The sequence below is a fragment of the Sinohyriopsis cumingii genome, chromosome 11 (genome assembly GCF_028554795.1).
Source record: "Sinohyriopsis cumingii isolate HCF-2022 chromosome 11, ASM2855479v2, whole genome shotgun sequence".
NCBI classification, from domain to species: domain Eukaryota; kingdom Metazoa; phylum Mollusca; class Bivalvia; order Unionida; family Unionidae; genus Sinohyriopsis; species Sinohyriopsis cumingii.
In genome coordinates this window covers 21,201,239-21,222,196 of record NC_142971.1, presented here as the reverse complement: position 1 = coordinate 21,222,196, position 20,958 = coordinate 21,201,239, and the positions used below count along the sequence as shown (strand labels likewise).

At 34.4% G+C, this 20,958-nt stretch overlaps 1 protein-coding gene across 1 annotated transcript in view; it reads left to right on the top strand.

Annotated features, from left to right (window-relative positions):
• LOC149787725 (uncharacterized) overlaps positions 1-20,958 on the top strand; it is a 140,564-nt gene that overhangs the window by 86,687 nt on the left and 32,919 nt on the right. Inside the window, exons 9-12 of the mRNA XM_089973928.1 lie at positions 4,254-4,350; positions 5,582-5,702; positions 10,589-10,850; positions 15,406-15,500. Of these exons, the coding sequence (XP_089830054.1) occupies positions 4,254-4,350; positions 5,582-5,702; positions 10,589-10,850; positions 15,406-15,500 (575 nt within the window). The remainder of the gene's footprint in view (positions 1-4,253; positions 4,351-5,581; positions 5,703-10,588; positions 10,851-15,405; positions 15,501-20,958) is intronic.

Here is a 20,958-nt window from a genome sequence, read left to right as displayed (position 1 = left end):
ACTACTTTCCACTCCACTTGGCATAATTTATGGAACAGTATCATAATTTATTAAAAGTACATTTTGATTTTTTTTTATTAGCCAGAAGTTAAGCATGTGCCTTCCTTGCTTACTTATTATATTTTGTTTAGCTCAGCATCGCAAATGACAACTTTAAATCAATGGATTTTAATGTGGGCATATTAAATTGTAGTTAAAATGACTACATTCAAATCACACATCAGTGATAACACCATTTATATCACATACAGAGTAACACCACCCATTTCATACATGCTGACAAAGAGTGGTCTGTTTAAATGTAATCAGCCATTTTGGTACCGGAGTTGTGGAAGAGTGGAAGAGTCCATTATTTATATGAGGCTGTGTGGTTTGGGAGCTGGCACACCCCATAAAAAAAACAAATATCAGCTGCTTCATCCAGTTTTCTTAACTTCATTTTAAATTTTTTACTTAATGTCTGTTTGTGATATGAGTATTAAAATCTCAATTTTTATTTTTTTTAAAAGCACATACCTGCAAAAAGCACATCTTTTGAGATGATATAAGTGCATTTATGAGTATGCAACTCCCCAGAAATGATAATGGAGGCAGCTACATTTTGACTCAATGTAGACGAAAATGTAATGGTCTTCACTCCTTTAGAAATAATCATTTCTTCAAAAGGTTATGGTGACATCAAGGAACTTGCAAGTAAACAGACCACCCTGTCACAGCATGTTTTGAATTAATAGTGTCACACTGTATATCAATGTAGATGGTATTGGAATCATTCATACATGAAAGGTGTTAGGTAATTTTATCTACATGAGCTACAGACATGGATGTCATTCATGATTCTGCATTTGTTTTCTTAAGTCAGCTTCAGCTAATCTTGGTACTTGTTACATATATTTGATTTAATTTATATTTGATTTAATTTTTATCTGATTTGATTGTTTGTGGGTTTTGGAATCTTTATTTTCTTTACATGTCAATGTAATATAATTTTGTTTATTAACAATTTGATATTTTCCAGAATATTCAGTTTGACCCGAATCTTTCCATAAATAGCTAATAATAGAAACACTTTCTGTTTTTGACTTAGTTCCTGGCCTTGACTGAGAGTCATGTAAACAACTTTTATTCTCGGAGTAAAATGATTGGTTCTTATCAAGGACATACAGGGACATATGTAAACATGATCACATGATCCTTTGTTTTGCAATTAGGCATTTCCAAAATTGCAAAATACTTAGTATTAATAGTGATGTTTAGAGAGAATTTTTGGGGCTTTTAAACACTTGATGTCAAGTTGTTTTCTTCTGTTGTGACCAGAATTGAATTTTTGAGTTTTATTTTAATTTTTCGGATTCTAAAAGATTAATTTGTTTCTCTGGAAATATTTTGTGCTCATACAGAATTTTTGAGCAAAGACATTTCTTAAAAATATTTATTTGGATTTCCAAGACTGGAGGAATAATTATTGTGTTTTTACAAAGAACTGTAGACTTAGCACAGTACAGGTTACAGCATACATCATCGCCTTCCATCTTGGATTCTTCGTAGGAACTCAAACTTGAAATCATTAGAACATTTCATTATTAGGATTCTAAAACTTCATTCGTGGATTATTTTTGGATTTGATTCTGGAAATCATAAGTTAATTTTTTATTCTTTTTTTACAGTATTTTTTCAGGGGATAAATTATTTATTATATTTTTCAAAGCTTGTTGTTTTCACTCTATGTTACTGTTTATTCGAGCCAAATTTTGTTTTCTTATCTTTTCTTCTCAAATGAGTATGCTGTGTATCTTATTACCATGTCTACTTCAGCTGTAGCAACAATACAGGATAACGTGTATCGTATTATCATGTCTACTACAGCTGTAACTACATACAGGATAACATGCATATCTTATTACCATGTCTACTACAGCTGTAACTACATACAGGATAACATTCACATCTTATTACTATGTCTACTACAGCTGCAGCAACATACAGGATAACATCTTATAAACAAATTTACTACTGCTGTAGTGACATAGAGGATAATATGCATATGTTATTACCATGTCTACTACAGCTGTAGATTGACGTTGGAGTAATGTTAGAAGCACCATGTCACATAGCGCTCAAAAGATACCTCTATAGCCCAATGTCTGTGGCCCCTCCAGTTCTAGATTGGTCCCCTCTTGTATTCTTAAAAAGTGAAATGTCAGGCTTGTTAAATACAAAGGCAAAAAAATACTATACCACATCTACTTTGTTGATGAAATTTGCTGACAAATGCTGGTGATAAAATACAATATTTTTACCTTAAATTATAGAGAGACACTGTTAACATGTTAAATATTTAGCCCCCTACTTGAACACTATTCGTTGTTCCTTCGCCCACAGGAATATTGACTGCACAGTTGTATACAAAGCAACTGTGTGATCTATGAAGTGGCGAAGAATACTGTTTATATTCACTGTATTTCATGTGTTACAAATAATTAGCACTTAGTTGTCCTTCATGAATAATGATAAGCTGCTAGAGCCTGCTCACACTTGGTTCAGTGATTCTTGTGTGCCAGTTAAGCTAACCCAGGGGATTAATGACTTATCCATGCACCCATGACTATGCTTTACAATCAAAGCTTCACTGATGAATATTTTAATCATTTTGATTTACATAAGTGTTGGCCACTGATTCCATTGAATTTCAGTATGGACAGGTCCCTGTCAAAGTTTTACAGGTCTACTGTATTGTGACATTATACAACTTAAAGCTATTGCTTTAGAAAGGTGAAATGAGTCCTCATTGAAATTGTTTTAAAAATGTGTGAACTGTGGCTCTCCAACTACATTTTTTCAAAACTTCATTTGAACATAATGTGAAGATATTTTAAGAGTTCCTGTAGAGTGTGAGATAAGGAAATTACAGTTGCTTAAGTCGTTGTGTTCAGAGTAAATTAATATACAATTTTGGGACATGTGGAATTGTAGTCAGGGCAAGTGGGTTTATGTAAACATCACTTGCCTCAAGCCTGTGTCTTGATAAATTTCTTTAACCATTGTGTGTACATGTCTTTTCATGTGTACTCAAAGTGTGCTGCAGAGAATACAATTAAACAGCTCAGCTTATCTTGGCAGAGTACCATGCACTCCTTCTGGTATTTATGTTTTTAAAATGTACAAATGTACATGGTGTTTTCCAAATGCTGCACAAAAGGAAAACCTAGTATAATGCAGTTTTTTTTTAGCCTATATCATCATATTAGTTTGAACTATTATCATTTATTTATATATTGATGGTACTTAGCAATGTGTCTTTGTTATTATCATTGATCATAAAGATCACATATTCAATACCTTTTTGTTTGTGTGTGTGTGTGTGTGTGTGTGTTCTATTTGTACGTGTGTAGCATGATATTCTAAGATTTTTGGCATCATAATTGTAAATAAATATATCTTAAAAAAGGGCTAGGTATCTTCCACATATTAAAGTTGTCCCGTTTTTGTTCCATAACAGTTGAATTAAAACTTTTAATTGATTGCTGATGAAATGCTTATGTATTCTCTATATTAATACCGATAGAATTTAAAAGCAGAACCTTGTTCACATGCTGTTTGAATTTTGTTGACCTATTATATTCCCAAGTTGAATGTCTACATGCTCCATTCACACACTCCATTCAAAGTAAACAGTCAGTGTGCAAATAGAATGTAGTCATTGTAGGTGCCAAAAGGTATATTTACTTACTGATTGTCAATTAAATGTTAAGGAATTAATCAATAATAGCATATTCAGTTATCATTCAGGATCTACATTTCTAAATTGCTCTTTAAATTTGGTCTAAATACTGGTAGTCACAATTTTAAAATGGTAAAACTTGCTCATTTCATTGGGACTTTCTTTACATCATGTGTTTCTTTTATTACAATTGAAAACATCATGAAACAAAATATAATAATGGGTCATTTTCTGGTATATATCTTCTTGACACCAAACTAGTACATATAAAATGAAAAAAATTGTGTTGTAAATATTTCAATTTAATTCATATAGTTATAGGAACAGATAGTTTTAAAAATGTACGCTTAGAACAAAAGTCTTCATCTCATGCTAATGCAGTGAATCAAAGAATGGTAAAGATCATGTATAATATTTTGAAGCTGGTATGAGTTGGAAGTACAGGAAAGTTTCATAAGCAATGCCTTTTATGTCATTGTAATCAGTGGCTGGCATGGTGCAAATATAAATGCTTTTTATTTCCCCTTTTCAGGAGGAATGAACAATTAGATGAGAAAACTTTAATTCGGAAGTTGAGAAGGAGAGTTGCTGAACTGGAGAGTGAACTTAACTGTTTAAAGATGGAAAAGGTAAAATTGATTTTTTAAAATGAAAATCTTGGGGATGTAGTCTTCAAAAGATCAGTATTTAAAGTAGAATTGATATTTGCACCAATATTTACAGTAATGTAATTTAATGTATGAGTATTAGCTTAAAGATCTACCGAATAGTTAAACTTGTGTTCAAATTTTAAAAAATAGTCTTGTACAACTTGACATGGAGAAAGGTTTGAATTTTGAAAAATTTCCAGATTACTGTGAAATCAGTTGTTTTTCATCGTGGTCTCCCAAAAAATGACTTGATTGTTGGTACTTAAATTTGTGGATCGAGGCAGGGGTCCTATAATTTCCTAAAATGGGTCTTTGTTGATTGGTTCTTTAAATTCAATAGTGGTTTGCAGTTATTACAAAGTCCGCAACAATCGGTGCCCAATGAAAAATATTGAATCCACAGTATTCAGTAAACTTTATGTCAGGTTTTTAATGAATCTGATTCTGTTTTTATGCTTATTTAATTTTTTGACTATTGTGTCAGGTCATCACTCGAAACTTGCATTATATTTGAGGTTAATTTAAGTCTTATTTAAATGTTTGCAATGGAATTTATTCATGAAGTCTGTGTATGGGGGTTTCGTTTTTGGGTCCACCATTGTTTAGGTAGGGAAAATGTATTTAAATTGTGTTCTTACATATATTGGGGGTTTCTTTAGTATTTTTGATAGCTTTATGCCATATATGCATTATGTGATGGCAGAGCTGGGTCTGTGCAGTTTGCAGTTAGATTAGATTCGGCTTATAAGCATATACGTACGATACATATATATATATATGATACATATACATACGATACATATATATATATATGATACATATACATAAGATACATACTGATGACTTTGTTTAATATATTGCACACTCTTTACAAGTTATGAGATAAATAACATTTGAAGTTATTAGCATCAGAATGGTTTATTTTAGTATTAGTGCAACTGAAATAAGTACTTTCATTAAAAAAATAACTGCGGACGTCTGCATCTAGTACATTTAGTAGATGAACCACTTGTAGATATTTTCTTAATGAATTTAGAACAAATAAGGATATCTTTAAGATTCTTAGTTCATTGTATATGTAAGCTAGTGTAGGCTTGCTTTTGTGAAGTAAGTACTTACAATTAGCAAATAAAAAGCAAGTGTAAGCTTGCTTTTGTGAAGTGATTTAACATTTACATTCAGCAAATTCAAGTAAGATTTGTCACTGTAGGAGCAATCAGGAGAAGTTGCAGAGGGAGCAATTTCGCGGCTGAGTCACGCAGAGAAAAGGCGTTGTGCTCAAGTTATTCAGGAGTACCTGTCTGGTCAGATCACAGACCCAGTTCTGGCAGGTGAGATGTTTTTCTCTCATTCCAATCTGTACAGTGAAAATTAATGTCCCACATTAAATGATATTTTTATATATATAGAAGTTGTTTTAAAACAATCTGCAGCGTTATATTGATCTATAGTCATTTTTCTTGGACTTGTATTTGACGAGGGCCTACCTCTTATGAAGACATATGTACAAGTCATTATAGTGGTAAATTCTAATATATATAAAGAGTAAATTATGTTTCTCTGAGAATACTTGTCCAATCACATTACGGATCCAGCATGAACCCCATGCACCCTGACTCAAAGGCCCGAAGGCCATGCTCAGACATGCGAGGGGACTTATGCCCACTTTGCTGCTTAATATCGCTATCACCAACAATAAACCATAGGCTGTCTTTCTTGATTTATTCTTTCCTTCCCCTCAGTGCCAAAAAGACTATTGCTCTGAACGTGCATTTCATGCATTTAGTAAACATTTCTCCTTGAAACAACACAAGAAGAGAAAACAAAGCATAGATTAGCAAATGAGTATGTGACTAACTAGCTAAAACGGTAGCCCAGACTTCTGATTACTCATTGCAGATGCTGCATATCATGGAAGTGTATACTTAGTACAAACAAAACAAGAGTCATGGTAGACTTCCAAGCTCTGAAATTGCATATATATAATTTAAATGATCTTCTGCCAAGATGACACAAAAACAAAACATTAAAGCATAAACTAATAATGTGTTGAAATTACTAAGTTGCTAAAACACTGTTATAACTGAAAGAGAAGTGAAAGTGTTGTATCAGAAACCTATGGCCCCATTATAAACTTATGCACAATGCTTTGTTAATAATTAAACCACAGTTCTATCAAAACAGCATGAAATACGAATAAAATAAGTATAAACATCAAGTAGCATGTTAGAATTTCGCTAATAAGAGCTCCATAATGGACAGAGTAAGCAAGCTGAGTAAAAAGCACGCTGACTCATTACGACCTTGTATAAGGTCAGTGGTGGGATGGTGGTCTTAAAAGAATAAATTCTGAAAGGTGACATACTCACTCAAAATTGGCAGAAATTGTAAAATAATGCATACAACCTGTGGTAGATTAATAAATCCACCCAATAAATCCAAAAGAAATGTTGGATGGGCCCATAGGAACACAAAAACATCTTGATTGTCGGAGGATGAACTGTATGACGTGTGCTCTAAAAGCTAGTGACACCTCGCGGTGCCAAGGGAAGGTAATGGGCAAGGGTTGATGCCCTTTGTCTATGGATATAAACAGGAAAAGACGATATTCGTCTTTTAGTAGGACTGGATTTGCAAGGTAGCAGGATAATGTGGTTGGGGAATATATTTTAAGGAGAATCATTTTTCTCTCCTGGGTATATTATAAAACTTTAAAGACTTATGTAAAATTGGAAATTCTCAATTTAACATTGAATCAAAATGTGTTTTTGTTATCTTCATCAGATCGCACACAAACAATTATGATGAGAGCATCACATAATGCTCAGAATATCTGTGTCTCTTTTCTGTGACAAACTAGGTCTCTTTCTCTTTCTGGAGACTTGCTTGCTTCCAAGATAATGATTAAATAAATTAGTTGGCTATTATCAAGGCATATGTACAGTATATGCTCATTGCAGATAATATAAACCTTGATCTGACTAATGCATCAGCCAATCAGGGTCCATGTTATTAGTTCTTCTGATTACTCCTATCAAACTGCATATAGAGAACTGCTGGCACATTGTGCAGTGACAGCTCTGGGTCTGTGCATTTTACTGATTGACCCAACTTATAACTAAGTATTACAGTACTTTCCAGATGGAAATATTATAGAAACATTTTCGATTAACTTAGTTTCAAGGCTAGCTCTGTTGTGAATGTTTAGAGTGTGATATGCTCATGCTATTTATGTAGTTAATGCCAACTTTGTTTGAAACCGCTTGAAAACACATTGAATAATTAATGTTATTAGCATGCTAACAACAGTTTTGAGTTGTAAATGAAACTATATTTTCTATCTAATGAAGTAAATACTTTTAAAATTATATATCTTATTAGGTAACATCAGATGAACATCATCTTGCATTTCATCACTATTTTTTCTTATTAGCAGCAATACATTATCTGTAACTATTGCATTGCTTTCCTTTTCTAGGATTCCTTGCCCCCATTCCAAGCCAAATATTTCTACTTCCAATTAGTATTGGAAGGTTAGAATTGCTAGAAGTGCTTTAGTAAATTGTAATCCCCTTCATAGTTCTGGTGCTAGGATAGGAATTGCTTACTCTTTTTGGGTTCCAGATTTTTTGTTTTTTGTGATTTTCCCTCTTCCAGTAACTAATATTTGGTGTAAGTGTTGGCACAGAGAAGGCACTATGGGATACGCTCCTCACCTGCCTATAATGTGCTGGTTGTACACAATGTGATGGATGTCCAGTTTGTCACCACAGAGGAGGGACCAGCAGCTTAAACACTTGGCTCACTCCTTCACAATAGGCCCAGATTCTCCACCTTCATTCTTATCTCATCTCTAGCAATCAATCTGCCAGGACTAGCTTTCAAGCAAGGTTTCCAAATGCATCCTCCAAACTTGGAAGCAATTTACTGCCAGGTATATGATGCAAAATGGAGACTCTTCTGTAATTGGTGCAGTAGGAAATTCCTTGATCCTAGCTGTCCCTATTTAGTTACAGTTGTAGATTTTCTTCTCATCCTCTTCTTTGTCCCCTATTTAAGATGTAGACATCCTTCTCTTCCTTTTCGAAGAAAGAGAATGTTCTGTGTCCCACTACTAAGAGCTATGGGCAGCCGTGTCTAATGCTTAGGTTCTTTAAGGGCTCAGCCATTGGGTCAGATAGTCATTTTTCTGATCTCATCAGATATTTTGGGCTTCGAAGACCAGTATCCTGCCCACTAATGCCTAAATAGAATTATTCATGGGTTCTTTGTGTATTTTCTAAAATCCCTTTATGAGCCTTTGGGTGAAGCTTCCTTTAGGTAACCTTACCCGAAAAACTTTTCCTACTCTTGTTAGTGTAAGCGCAGAGAATGAGTTAGCTCATTGCTTCATCAGTGGAGAAAGGTTGTTTACCTTTCAGTGGTAACTATGATTAAGTTTCTCTTACTTGCTGGCTTGGGTTTCTGGTTTAGAATAAGCTACCCCCATGAACATCTGCCATTCCTATTGAATTCCCCAGCCTCCACCATATTGGCACTGCATATGATCAAGATAGGCTAATTTTCCCAGTTAGGGCTTTGAATTTTTCTTTGATTTCCTCAAAATAGTAATGGAGGGATCAGAATCATCTCTTTCTACCTAATATGGTTTTCTCAAATATTTTGGCAGCCACCATTTCCAGGTGATTTGTCCGATCTATCAAGAGAACGTATCAGTCCCTCATCAAGTGATACTTTTGTTTTGTTAGAATTAAAACTTATGAAGTTTGGACTATTAGTACATGTTGGTCCTGCTTTAGTCGCTCCTCTTTGCATGATGTTATGAAAGCCACCTTCAGGCAGTCTCACTGTACCTTCTCTTTATTTCTTTGATCTTTGCTGTACCAGAGCAAAGGCATATTTTTCATTGGTTCCAATAGCAACAACAGCATGTGACAAACCTTCTACCAGCCTACAATAGTGAAGACTTCTACTGTATGGCAAGTGCAGTTGTTTTCTATATCAGTTCCTTGAGGTCATTGGCCTCTGTTTAAACTGGTAAATTCATTAATGCATCAGTATCAATTAGTATATTTCTGCTATCAAAATATGGGAAGGGGATTCAACCAAATTTAATGGTGTCATATTTACTTGCTACTGTTGCAAAGATTCTCTCCTCCAACTCCATTCTGATGTTCTGTTCTCTTGGTCCAAGCCAGAAGAGAAACATATTTTCATATCTTGTACTTCTAAATCAGGCCCTTTAGTACCATTTGGAGGAAGAAATAACTAGCTTGGACTAGGAAGTAGGAGTCCTGGAAGAGGAAAACAATGCAACAGTATTGCATGATTAGGATTACGTTTATACTCACCCACTTCCAAATTACATGCTACATTTTAATTAAAAATAAGAATTCATGAGCAGAAAACAGACCAATTCTCGTTGTAAATTCAATTTTTTTAATGGTGGGAGTTGTTTTTCCAACATCTGTACATATTTCTTTCTATTTTTCAGCTGTTATGTACTTGAAATTAGACAGCAAAAGTCACAAAACCATTCTGTTGGTGTCAAGTATTGGTTTAAGGTTGTTTGTTCATTCTCTTTCACAGACATCGGTCTGTATGTTTAAGTTTTGATGTTAGGTCACTATGAAGGAGAAACAGTGTTCTGTTAGCTGGTTTCTAAGTTCTTTAAATGACTTACATCACTTGTTTTTAAATCATGGATTGTTATAAGACTACGCCGAAATTTACCTAAGGGCATCTACAGGTCATAGTTATCTATGGGTCAAGAAGTCAGAAGTAAAGAATATAACAGTTACAAGGTACCAGAGTAAACTATTATTAGTTGTTAGGTAGTAAGCTTGTTTTTGTGCATTGCACGTGATAATGTTTTCCTGTTTCTAAAACAATATTAGGCATTAATATGAATATCACAATATTCCAGTATGGCCTGTTCCACATTAGACAAATATTTTGAGGGTCATATCTAATCTCTGTTCTTTTACAAAAAGAAATTCCAGCAAAATGATTGCAATATTGTAATTATAGCACATAGCAGAATTTATTACATCTTTCAATCACATGCTCATTGAAAATGTTCATCCCCATATCAAAGACATCTTTCTTAAAACAATTTATTTGTTCAGATTAGCTGAAAACAGTATTATACATAGGAGTGGCATTTTCAGAGACATTGTTCCTACTTTTAAAAAATACTGTCTTCTTTTCTTTTCAGGAATCACAGATCCTTATAAATTCAGGGAATGTCTCAGGATTTTAAGGAAACTGGTCATAAATGGTTACTTCGGTTCAACAGCCACTGATCCTAATAACAATGCTTTCTCTAGTGCAGACCAGTCACAACCAGACCAGTCTGTTTTAAACCAGTCTGAACTAGATTCACCTGCTTTCAGGCAGGAAAAACATGAAGACAGCACCATAGGATTAGATGAGTCATTTTTATCCAAGCCTTTGCAAAAAACAAAGGATGAGAGAAGGTAATTTCTTGCAGTATCTGATTATAATACACGTGTTAAATCAATACTTTTTTCAGAGTTATTAAATTTTGTCAAAATTTATTAAATGCAGCACAAAAATTGTTGCAAATCAGTGATCTGGATTGTATTCACAAAACTCCTTGAGTAGACACACTCGGACTCGATTTTTGAAATTTAAAAATGAACAAACTGATTTACACATGAAAAATTCACACTTGAAAATTATTCAGAATAATAATACTTGAAAGTGAAGATCCTTTTCTCATGAAACAGAGGCATAGTAATGATTAGGAAAAGTGCAAAATAAAAGTTTGAGAAATTTTGTAAATACATGGTCATGCCCATCCATTCATAGAACTTGCATCAAAATAGTCCAACCATTCAAAGACTGCATTTGTTCATTTCAGACAAGATTTACTTAAATGTTCTGAGCAAAGGCTTATTACAGAGGCACCATGCACCTGAATACTGCTTATAAAATTGTACTTATATTTTATGTTTATGAGGAATTTGATTCTTATCAACCATAAGGAATATTGATTCTAAATCCAATGGATATAGTAAGAAGGTAATGACAGTACAAGAGTTGCTTGCAGTCATTAAACTTATAGAGTAAATTAATTTTATAATTTTTATTTCCACGGGTTATAAACTAGCATGGCTGCCAACCCTCACAATTTTGGTGTGAATTTCATGATTCACTCTGCATGCCAAAAAGTTACGATTGATTTAATTGGGTGAGATTCAAACTCAAGCCCAGTTTTATGATCTCTCTGGACAGCTATAATTTGTGTCCATAAAGAGTGGGAAGACTGTGCACTTGTTCATTCCACTTATGATTTCAACTGAAAAGCATAAGCTCCTGATATGCTGCACATTATGATAAATTCTGTGATGGATGGTGCTAACTCAGTCTTGTTCACATAGTTTATTTATACATAGGCTAATGGAGTAGAGCAGTAATAATCTCATCGTCCCCATTTATGTGACGAAAAATGGTTTGCTGGAGAAGGTCAGTCATTGTTTAATGAGATTAATAATTCAGCAGTTGCATTTTTTTTATTTATCTGTGGTGGAAAAAATTAGCATTAAGTAATGAGATTGTAAGTAATGATATTGTTTTATTTTATTTACTGTTGGAGATGGATTTGTGGAGTTGGGTTCTTTTAAGTGGAAAATATTGAGTATCAGGAGACATAGGCTTGCAATAGATACACCAGCTCTATCTCTTATATAATGTTAAATAGATGGATAAAACAGTGCGCTGTTGTGTTATGAAGTCTTGACTATCCATACAATTTTAAATGGGCTAGTCAGCTGGCAACACTTAAAACAGTATTGATTATCCCACCACCCAATATTTAATTAGGTGCCTTACAAGCTCCCCATTCCCCCCACCTCACCCTGCACCCTCCTGCCAACACCTTTAATTATGGAATATCACTTAACTGGTTCACCTCAACATTTATTAACTGTTCAACTTAATCATCTTGATGGATCTTGGTTTTGTTTTGTAGTTTCATAGGTTTACAAATGAGACTGATAAATTGTTTAGCTTGGATCAGCAAGTCAAAACATTTTTATGGAAACTTCAGTTTTCAACTTAAAATTAAATTGACAAGGAAGAAGGGCTTCCGATAATGCACATATGTTTGTCCCTGACTCAATAAAATTAAAAAAGACGCATTAAAACCCCGTCCTAAGAGCCCCATATGATGCAATAAAAACTGCTGTCCTAAGTCGAATTTCCAGCTTGCAGAAGAGGTTGAGGTTTCTCGAAACAGTTGTCTCAAGGATTTTCTATGCCATCTGTTGAGGTCATGCTCATTAATTATGCATTGTGTTCATTTCCTAATGTAGCCGAATAAGTATAGTGCACATGATCTTGAAAGGACGACACTCAGGATTCAGATTAAATTAGAAGATGAACCCTATGATAATAAATATTACAACCATTTGTTACGTTCACATCAAGACTTGGACAAAATGCTGTTTGCAAATCTGGATAATTACTTTGGGGGTTAAACGCATACATGTCAGCCATTATGCTTTTGTCATAATCAGTACTCATTTTTTCAACGAATTTTAGGTTTCATGTTCTCCAGCATATGGATTAGGCTATTTTGGTAAATTAAATAATGAAATAAATTAGTCAAGAGTTGTGTATTTCATTTTTAGTATTATCTCTTTAATTCCACTCTTATAAATTTGAGAATCTGCTTTAAAAACATCACTGCTGATTAAGAATTTTCTATTCATATCAGCTGTATATGACCCAGTTTATTTCCCCAAAAACAGACAGGTTTCATCAATTTGACCTTTGCCTCACAGATTCATTATATTCATATTAAAATTAGGTAGTGGACTGGTCTATGGTTTTATAGAAAATGGCACCATATTATTAGCAAGATGCTTTACGGTGTGACTGGTGACGAAAAATATTAGAACAGATGGATCTTTGCAGACTTCAAAACTTGTCAGATCAGAAAAAGGGATAAATAAACACCACTTTGCAAACTTTATAAGAATAACGAAATACAGCACTCGGGACTGGGCGCATGAATGCTCATTGTAAAATTTTGAATTAAATTCACGATCATCCAGTTCTGTAATTAAGACGGTTTGCCTGATATTTTTGTTTGGGAGGGCGCGATGTAATACTGTCTAAATAACGGCCTTGAGTAGTGTGTTCCCAAGTAGACAGACAGGATGTCAATTTTAATACATGAATATTTAAATGATTACAAATAAGTAAAACTGACATGGTTTTGTGTCTCTTTAGTCCTGCCATTATAATGGATATTTATCCACTTCATGTATACCCAACGTGCATGTGAGAGGGGACTGCAACTTTTTCTGGTGAAACTCCTATTTTCACCTAAATTCTAGTGAGACCTCTCTCTCACGCTTATACACACATATTGACACACAACTTACTGTAGAAATTATAAAGTGGGACCCTTTAATATCTTGTAAAGACCCTATAAAATTCACATGTGGGGGGCCTTGTGACTCCATAAAATAACAATTTAACAGAAGCCCTGAGGAAGATTTGTATATGAGGCAAATCTAATTGTGTATACAAGAGGAAACATGATGGAATTTGTTGATAAAACTATACTGATATTTCTTGCCACACTTTAATATTAGAATATTGCGATGCCTTCATATGTATAACTGTATGTAACTCTGTCTTCTAAACTGCTTAGTGTTCATGAAACTTGATAATTTTCTTACCCATGTGGTTAACATGTGCTAAAGAGGCATCAGTGTTGGGTATCTCCTCTGGGTTATTGAGAAGAGTTTCTTGTTAAACATTTAAATTATGGTAAACATTAAATGTGCTGTCACTTCAGAAAAATGGCAAAGAATGTAATATATGCAACTGTTTTGAATTATGATCTCATGGTGACTACAAAAGGTTTAGGATGGAGGATTGTAGCTAGATCTGTTTGCAAGTATGAGGATTTTCATGGTGTGCTATCAAAGTTTTTACAGTTACATTTTGGTTTTGAACGTTTATCTCCATTCATACCCTGGATTACTGTCAGTATTAAAGGTTTATATGTAACCATACTCTCGGGTATTATTGGTCGGAGTTGCTTGGCAAAAAGTGGACAACACAAAATTACCAAAAGCATGGAGACCATGGCCTGCTTCTTGTTTTCGATGTAAATTATTATTATCACAATAACGTGATCTTGTTTAACCACATCAGGTTGTCAGCATCAGAAAGTCCGGTTTATTACGAGGCACGGGTTGTCAAGTCATTATCTGGATGTTCTGATACAGACACCAAAATGATCAAATTACTGTTATAATGATATTTTTGTTCCATACCTATTAATTTTCAAATAAATTAAGAAAATTCCCAAACATTAGTAAAAAGCAAAGAAATCGCTTAACATTTCAACATTTTAATATGAACTTCATCTTAAGTCATAAATTGAACTTCATTGTTTTTCAAAAGCTGTTATGGACGTGAATAAAAGTCAGTCATTTTCACATGTGATTTACAGTTATGGTGCGGTTGTGAAATTTTGCATCACAGATGATATCAGCAGCTGAATAACTAGGAAAGTTTTTATCTAAGGATCAACTGATAGTCTTTTAAATGCTTCTGGCAGAACATTGTGAGAAGCTCTGACAGGGTCTTAGCATGGAAATGACGCCATTATTTTGCAGTTATTTACAGCATGTTCTTGTTCATTTGTAACCAGGAAACCTCAAGGAAAAGGTAGTTCCTGCGTCATTTGAGAGAATGCAAATATGGAATAAGAAAATGAAAAAATCATTTTCCTACTTTGGGGATTTGTCAGTAAAATTGGACTCTTTCTTGGTAATTGTTCAGTAAATAATAGATGGTGATATTTGCCTCTTACCATTTTACACATTGATATTTTGTTATCTTAGATATACTATATGAGATGCCTATGTTCTTTTTGATGTACTAGTATGTCATTTAATATGAACTTATTCAGAAGGTTGTCGTAGATGTATTTTTTTAAAATTCAGAATTATATATATATATATATATATATATATATAATTTCAGTGAACCCCTCAGCCCCAGGGCCAGTCAAAGACTCCAGACAGAACCTTCCTCATATGCTCAGAACAAAAGTAGACAAGCTTGGTGGGACCAACCAGGTATAGTCATTATCACTCATTGTGAATCTGGATTCTTGGAAACAAGCATTGCATTACCACAAAATATCTTATGTAAAATCCTTACATGACTTAAAAATCATTGTAATTCTGTTTCTAGCTATTATACTTAATTGCAAACCAATACATGCGTAAAATTAAATAGAGGTTTTATTTTTTTACACTAATTTATTGTTGTGTTTATTATCCTTTTATCTTTTCTATTAACTGTAACTTCTTCTTCATTATTAATGTTAAATACAAGTAAAAATATTTTCAAATACAAACAGTAAATTCTTTCACTTCTAAATATAAAACATTTCTAGAAAACTGCAAATTCTGTAATAATTTTGACATCATGAATATTAAAACTTAATGTTTTTATATGCCTGTCATAAGGTGGAATGTGTTATGATGATGTCTGGCCATCCATCTGTTTGTCTTTCCATCCATCTGTTACTAAATTCATTCCCACCATATACTGAAAGTAAAAAAAAATGTTTACACAGCAGCAGCATTTTAACATAGACCATTACCCTACTTTGTGGATTGGCTTGCACTTGTGTGCAAAGATGAAGCCGGTTGATTTTTGGGGTCAAGCCTTTTTTTTTAAGTCAAGATCACTGGCTGCAATAGGAAAAATGGTTTCTTGACATAAATTTCAGTTTCTTTTGCAATAGTTTATGATGACTTACACATTGGGTAAGAAAGAAGCCTAATGATTTTATAGTCAAAGCTTCCATTTTCTTTTAAGGTAGGAAAATGGTTCAAGGATAATATCTTAATTCTAGACTATGCACCTTGATAACAGTTTGTGGGTGACTTTCAATTAAGGTAGGGTAGAGGCCTGCTGATGTTAGTGTCAAAAGTGCAAAGTTTGAGGTCAATGTGGCTTGAGGAAAAATGGATTTTGTATAATAATGTTTATTTTTGAGTAAGTTCCTTGACCATATTTTTAGGATGACTTAAGGGCAGTGGTCATCTGTCATAGTTAATCTGATAAGAAAATGATAGTTTCTGCACAGTAAGTTTAGTTTAAAACTGAATACCTTGAGCAAAGGCCCAGGTCATTAACACTGACTGGTCAATAATCTCCAAGTCAGCCATGCCCTAATAGTATTCACATAGAGACCTATTAAGCACTTGAAGGGTGTATACTGTGCTGTTCACAGTACTCTTGTGGTACATCTTGTGGCTGTAGGTAAATTTATTTGGCATTGGCTTGGAGCTAAGTTTTATATTTTGTATGCAGACTAGTTTACTTTGACATGAATCCAATGATGGCTTAGGTTTTTCACTTGGTAATTTGCGATTTATGTATTGGTCACATTAAAACAAGGAAAAGAGAAACATTTTTAAAATTTGATCCCCTTTATCAAAATTTTCCAGTTTTAACATTTTTATTGTGGAAAACTGTTTTAAAAAAGGTGACTTTTTCATCATCTTGAGTTAAATGATTAAATCATCACAGAAAAAAATTGAGTTTCTTGACTTTGTTTCCAATTAGTTGTATGAAACTAACTTTGAAATACTATTCATGACAGCAAATCGGCATGTTGGTTTCTTAACCCCCCTGACACAACATATTTCTGCTCATAAACCAAAAGGTATAAACTGTCGTTTGATACATTCATGTCTGTTCTGTTTTGTGGATTTGCTGGTACACTTTGTAGTGGAGGAGAGATTGATATTGTAACTTTCTCAGAGCAGTGTGGGATATAAGCTCTGTATGATATCAACCCTCCCCCCCCTTTTTTTTTTTTCGGTTAGGTGTATGTGTGCATCTTTTGGCAAAATCAGTTGCACGAGTACTTAAACACACTGCACATTTCGAAGCTTGTGGTCAGCAGGACATTTCAAAGTTTGTGGACAGCAAATGTCTTAAATTTGATTGGTTCGGTTTGTTCATTGTTTTAAACAGCACTGCTAACACATTTTTGGCTATATCATGATAAGAAAAAGGGAGCTAAGATTAATTAACTTAGATAATATATCACATTTAAGAACAACATTACAGACAGAAGGTTTTTAATGAAGTTGGATGTAGCAACCAGAAAAGCCAGACTGGGAAACAGAATTAAGTTTAGCAGATTTATTGTCAATTATTTTTGTCAAAACTTGGTCTGACCCTGAAACTGGTATCGGTAATGCAATCCATATTATCAAGGCATTATGCACAGTAATATCATTTAAAAAAGAATGCTTAGAAAATTAATTGCATAATTTTTTTGCATTTAAAATATTGGATTTTATCAATGAGAAGACAGTCTAGTGGCATACTAGTGAAAATAAATTTAAAAATCATTACAAAAGTGTTGTACATGTTGTCAAGAATTTTCTTGGATAGGAGTAACTGCTGAACTTAATGGGAAAGTTTTCCGACACTTCAAGACAGACAGGAAGACAGACATCAGTACCAGTCTTCTGATATATTAAAATGTAATGGCTGGTCTGGTTGTGTACTGACAAGTGATCCATAAAACTGAAACCCATAATGAGAAGCATTCATAAGTTTATTGACCACTCCACTGGCCTAGTGTTTAGAGCGTCCACTTTGGATGCAGGAGATTGCTGGTTCAAACCCCATTCGAGTCATACAAATAAAAATGGTACTAACAGTTGCCTTGCTTTGAACTCAGAGGTTAGTGTTAGGACTGGTCAGCCTGGTGTCAGGATAATGTTACTGGGTGGGACATGCTATTAACTGCCACATTGCAGACATCCTAACAATATGACTAAAAAATTAAAACTAAATTAAAAATCCAAATTATACACATGCACACACACTAAGTTTATTAAAGTATATTTAAATAAAGACTGAATCAAACTGATATTTGTCTTATTTAAAACAGTTAATATCCCTTGGGGATAGGAGAGAAAAAATTTGACAGATGAGAGTCAAACATGCAAGAATATGTGGGAGAGTGGAGTAGGAACTTATGAAAACAAACCTTCTCGTAAAACTTGTATTAATTTTCAAGGGTCCTTACAGGTGGTATACTCTAAAGGATGATGAAAAGACATAAAATGTACAGAAGTTTATTTATGTTTACTTAGAAAATTTATTGAATTTAAAGAGGAACATATTCATTTAAATTAAAGGGAAATGATAATATTGTGTTCATGTGCTGCACAAAATAATGAGTTAAATAGCACTAGATAATTACTGTGAGAATTCTTTTTCTTGCACAGCTGAAACAAAACTAAAAATTAAAGTTTTATTTCAGGAATATTTGACTTGCAAAGAACTACACAGGATAATGTGATTGATCACTATCAATAGCTATCTTTTATAAATGGAAAATTTAAATAAATTTAAATGTTTTCACTTTTTGTCCTTGTATGATTCATGTCATTTTTGCTCAAATCAAAGGTTTTACAGATAACACTGGTCAACAGTGAAATCATTACTGACTTGAAAAGGCCATAATCTGTAGTATTTTGGTGTGCCGAACACGAATATAACAGTGAAAAATTTGTATTGGCTCTCGTTTTGAAGATATTCATATACCTCATTTTCTATGTTTCACTGTGTAAATTTCTCCAGTAGGACTGCAGCAACATCCGGAATAATGATGTAACATTGCATAATACCATCATGCTCACATCATCCACAGTTGATTGCATCATTTTCTGATGCAATGCAATACTAATGCCATGCGGCTGCTGAAGTAAGTTGACGTCAGCAGTGTACTATACATGTGTAGGCCTATTATACTAATGCCAGGCGGCTGCTGAAGCTGACGTAAGCAGTGTACTATATAAAGCCCAATCAGATAGGTTCAGCATTTAAAATATTTTAGACGTTGTGCGAGACAGTTCAAGCTACTGTTACATAAAACTTATTATTTTATCCATTTACGTACAATAAAGAACAGTAATGCCTCGAAAGTGTGTTAATACCGCGGACAATTTTTGCTATATTTGTGGGGAAGTGACATTTGCCAACCAGAAGAAAAGTATCAATTCTCAAGTGAAGAAGGCATATCATCTTTACTTCGGATGCAAGGTTGGTGACCAAGACAAGCCTTGGGCTCCGCATATATGCTGTGCTACATGTACAACACAGCTTTCACAGTGGTTGAATTGCAAAAGGTCATCAATGCCGTTTGCAGTCCCAATGGTGTGGAGAGAGCCAAGCAACCACCTAAATGACTGTTACTTCTGCTTGGTTCCTCCTCTTTCCGGCGGAATAACGAAGCGAAAGAAGTCGAGAATAGTCTACCCAAACATTCCGTCTGCATTGAGACCAGTTCCACATGGTGAGGGACTTCCTATTCCAGAACCTCCAGCAGAATATTCTCTTGATTCATCTGACGAAGACAAAGGTGAGTCGACCTGTTCTTCTCCTGGTCCATCAGCATGCAGTGATCCAGATTTTCACTGTGGTGCATCATCAACCCCACACAGAATAACACAGGAAGAACTAAATGACCTGATTCGTGATTTGGACTTATCAAAGAACAAGGCAGAATTGCTAGGATCAAGACTCCAACAATGGAATCTTCTAGAAGAAGATGTCACAATTACTGCATATCGAAAGCGCCACCAGCAATTGGAGCCTTTCTTCAGAAAGGAAAGTAATCTGATATTCTGTTCCGATATTGAGGGCCTCATGAATGCTTTAAAAATCACTCATGACCCACAAGAATGGAGACTATTTGTGGACTCTTCGAAACTGAGTCTCAAGGCTGTGCTTTTGCAGAATGGAAACATTCTTCCATCTATTCCAGTAGCGTATGCTGTCCACATGAAAGAGACATACGATAACTTAAGGCAGCTACTGAATTCCATTGAGTATAACAAGTACAGCTGGCACCTCTGTGGTGATTTGAAGGTAGTTGCCCTTTTAATGGGACTGCAGCAAGGATATACAAAATACATGTGTTTCTTATGCGAGTGGGATAGCCGAGCAAGGGAAATGCACTACATGAGGAAGGAATGGACTCACAGGCAGAATGTAGCCATTGGAGAGAAGAATATCCAACACCCAGCTCTGGTTGAGGCTCAGAAAATCTTGCTACCACCCCTTCACATCAAACTAGGTTTGATGAAGAACTTCGTGAAAGCCATTGACTGGACTTTGCCAGCATTCCGATACCTGCATGAAAAATTCCCTCGACTCAGCGAAGCAAAGATTAAAGAGGGAGTTTTTGTGGGTCCTCAGATTCGAGAGCTTTTCAAAGATGACCGGTTCAACAACTTGCTGGAAGGTGACGCGAAACAAGCATGGAATGCTTTTCGCCTAGTTTCTACAAACTTCCTCGGAAATGTTAGGGCAGAAAACTATAAGGAACTAGTAGAAGACATGTTGATGAAGTATAAGAAACTTGGCTGCAATATGTCTCTAAAGATTCACTTCCTTCATTCCCATTTGGATTTCTTTCCTAGCAACTGTGGTATTGTTAGTGATGAACACGGCAAACGTTTTCATCAAGATATCGCAACAATGGAACAAAGA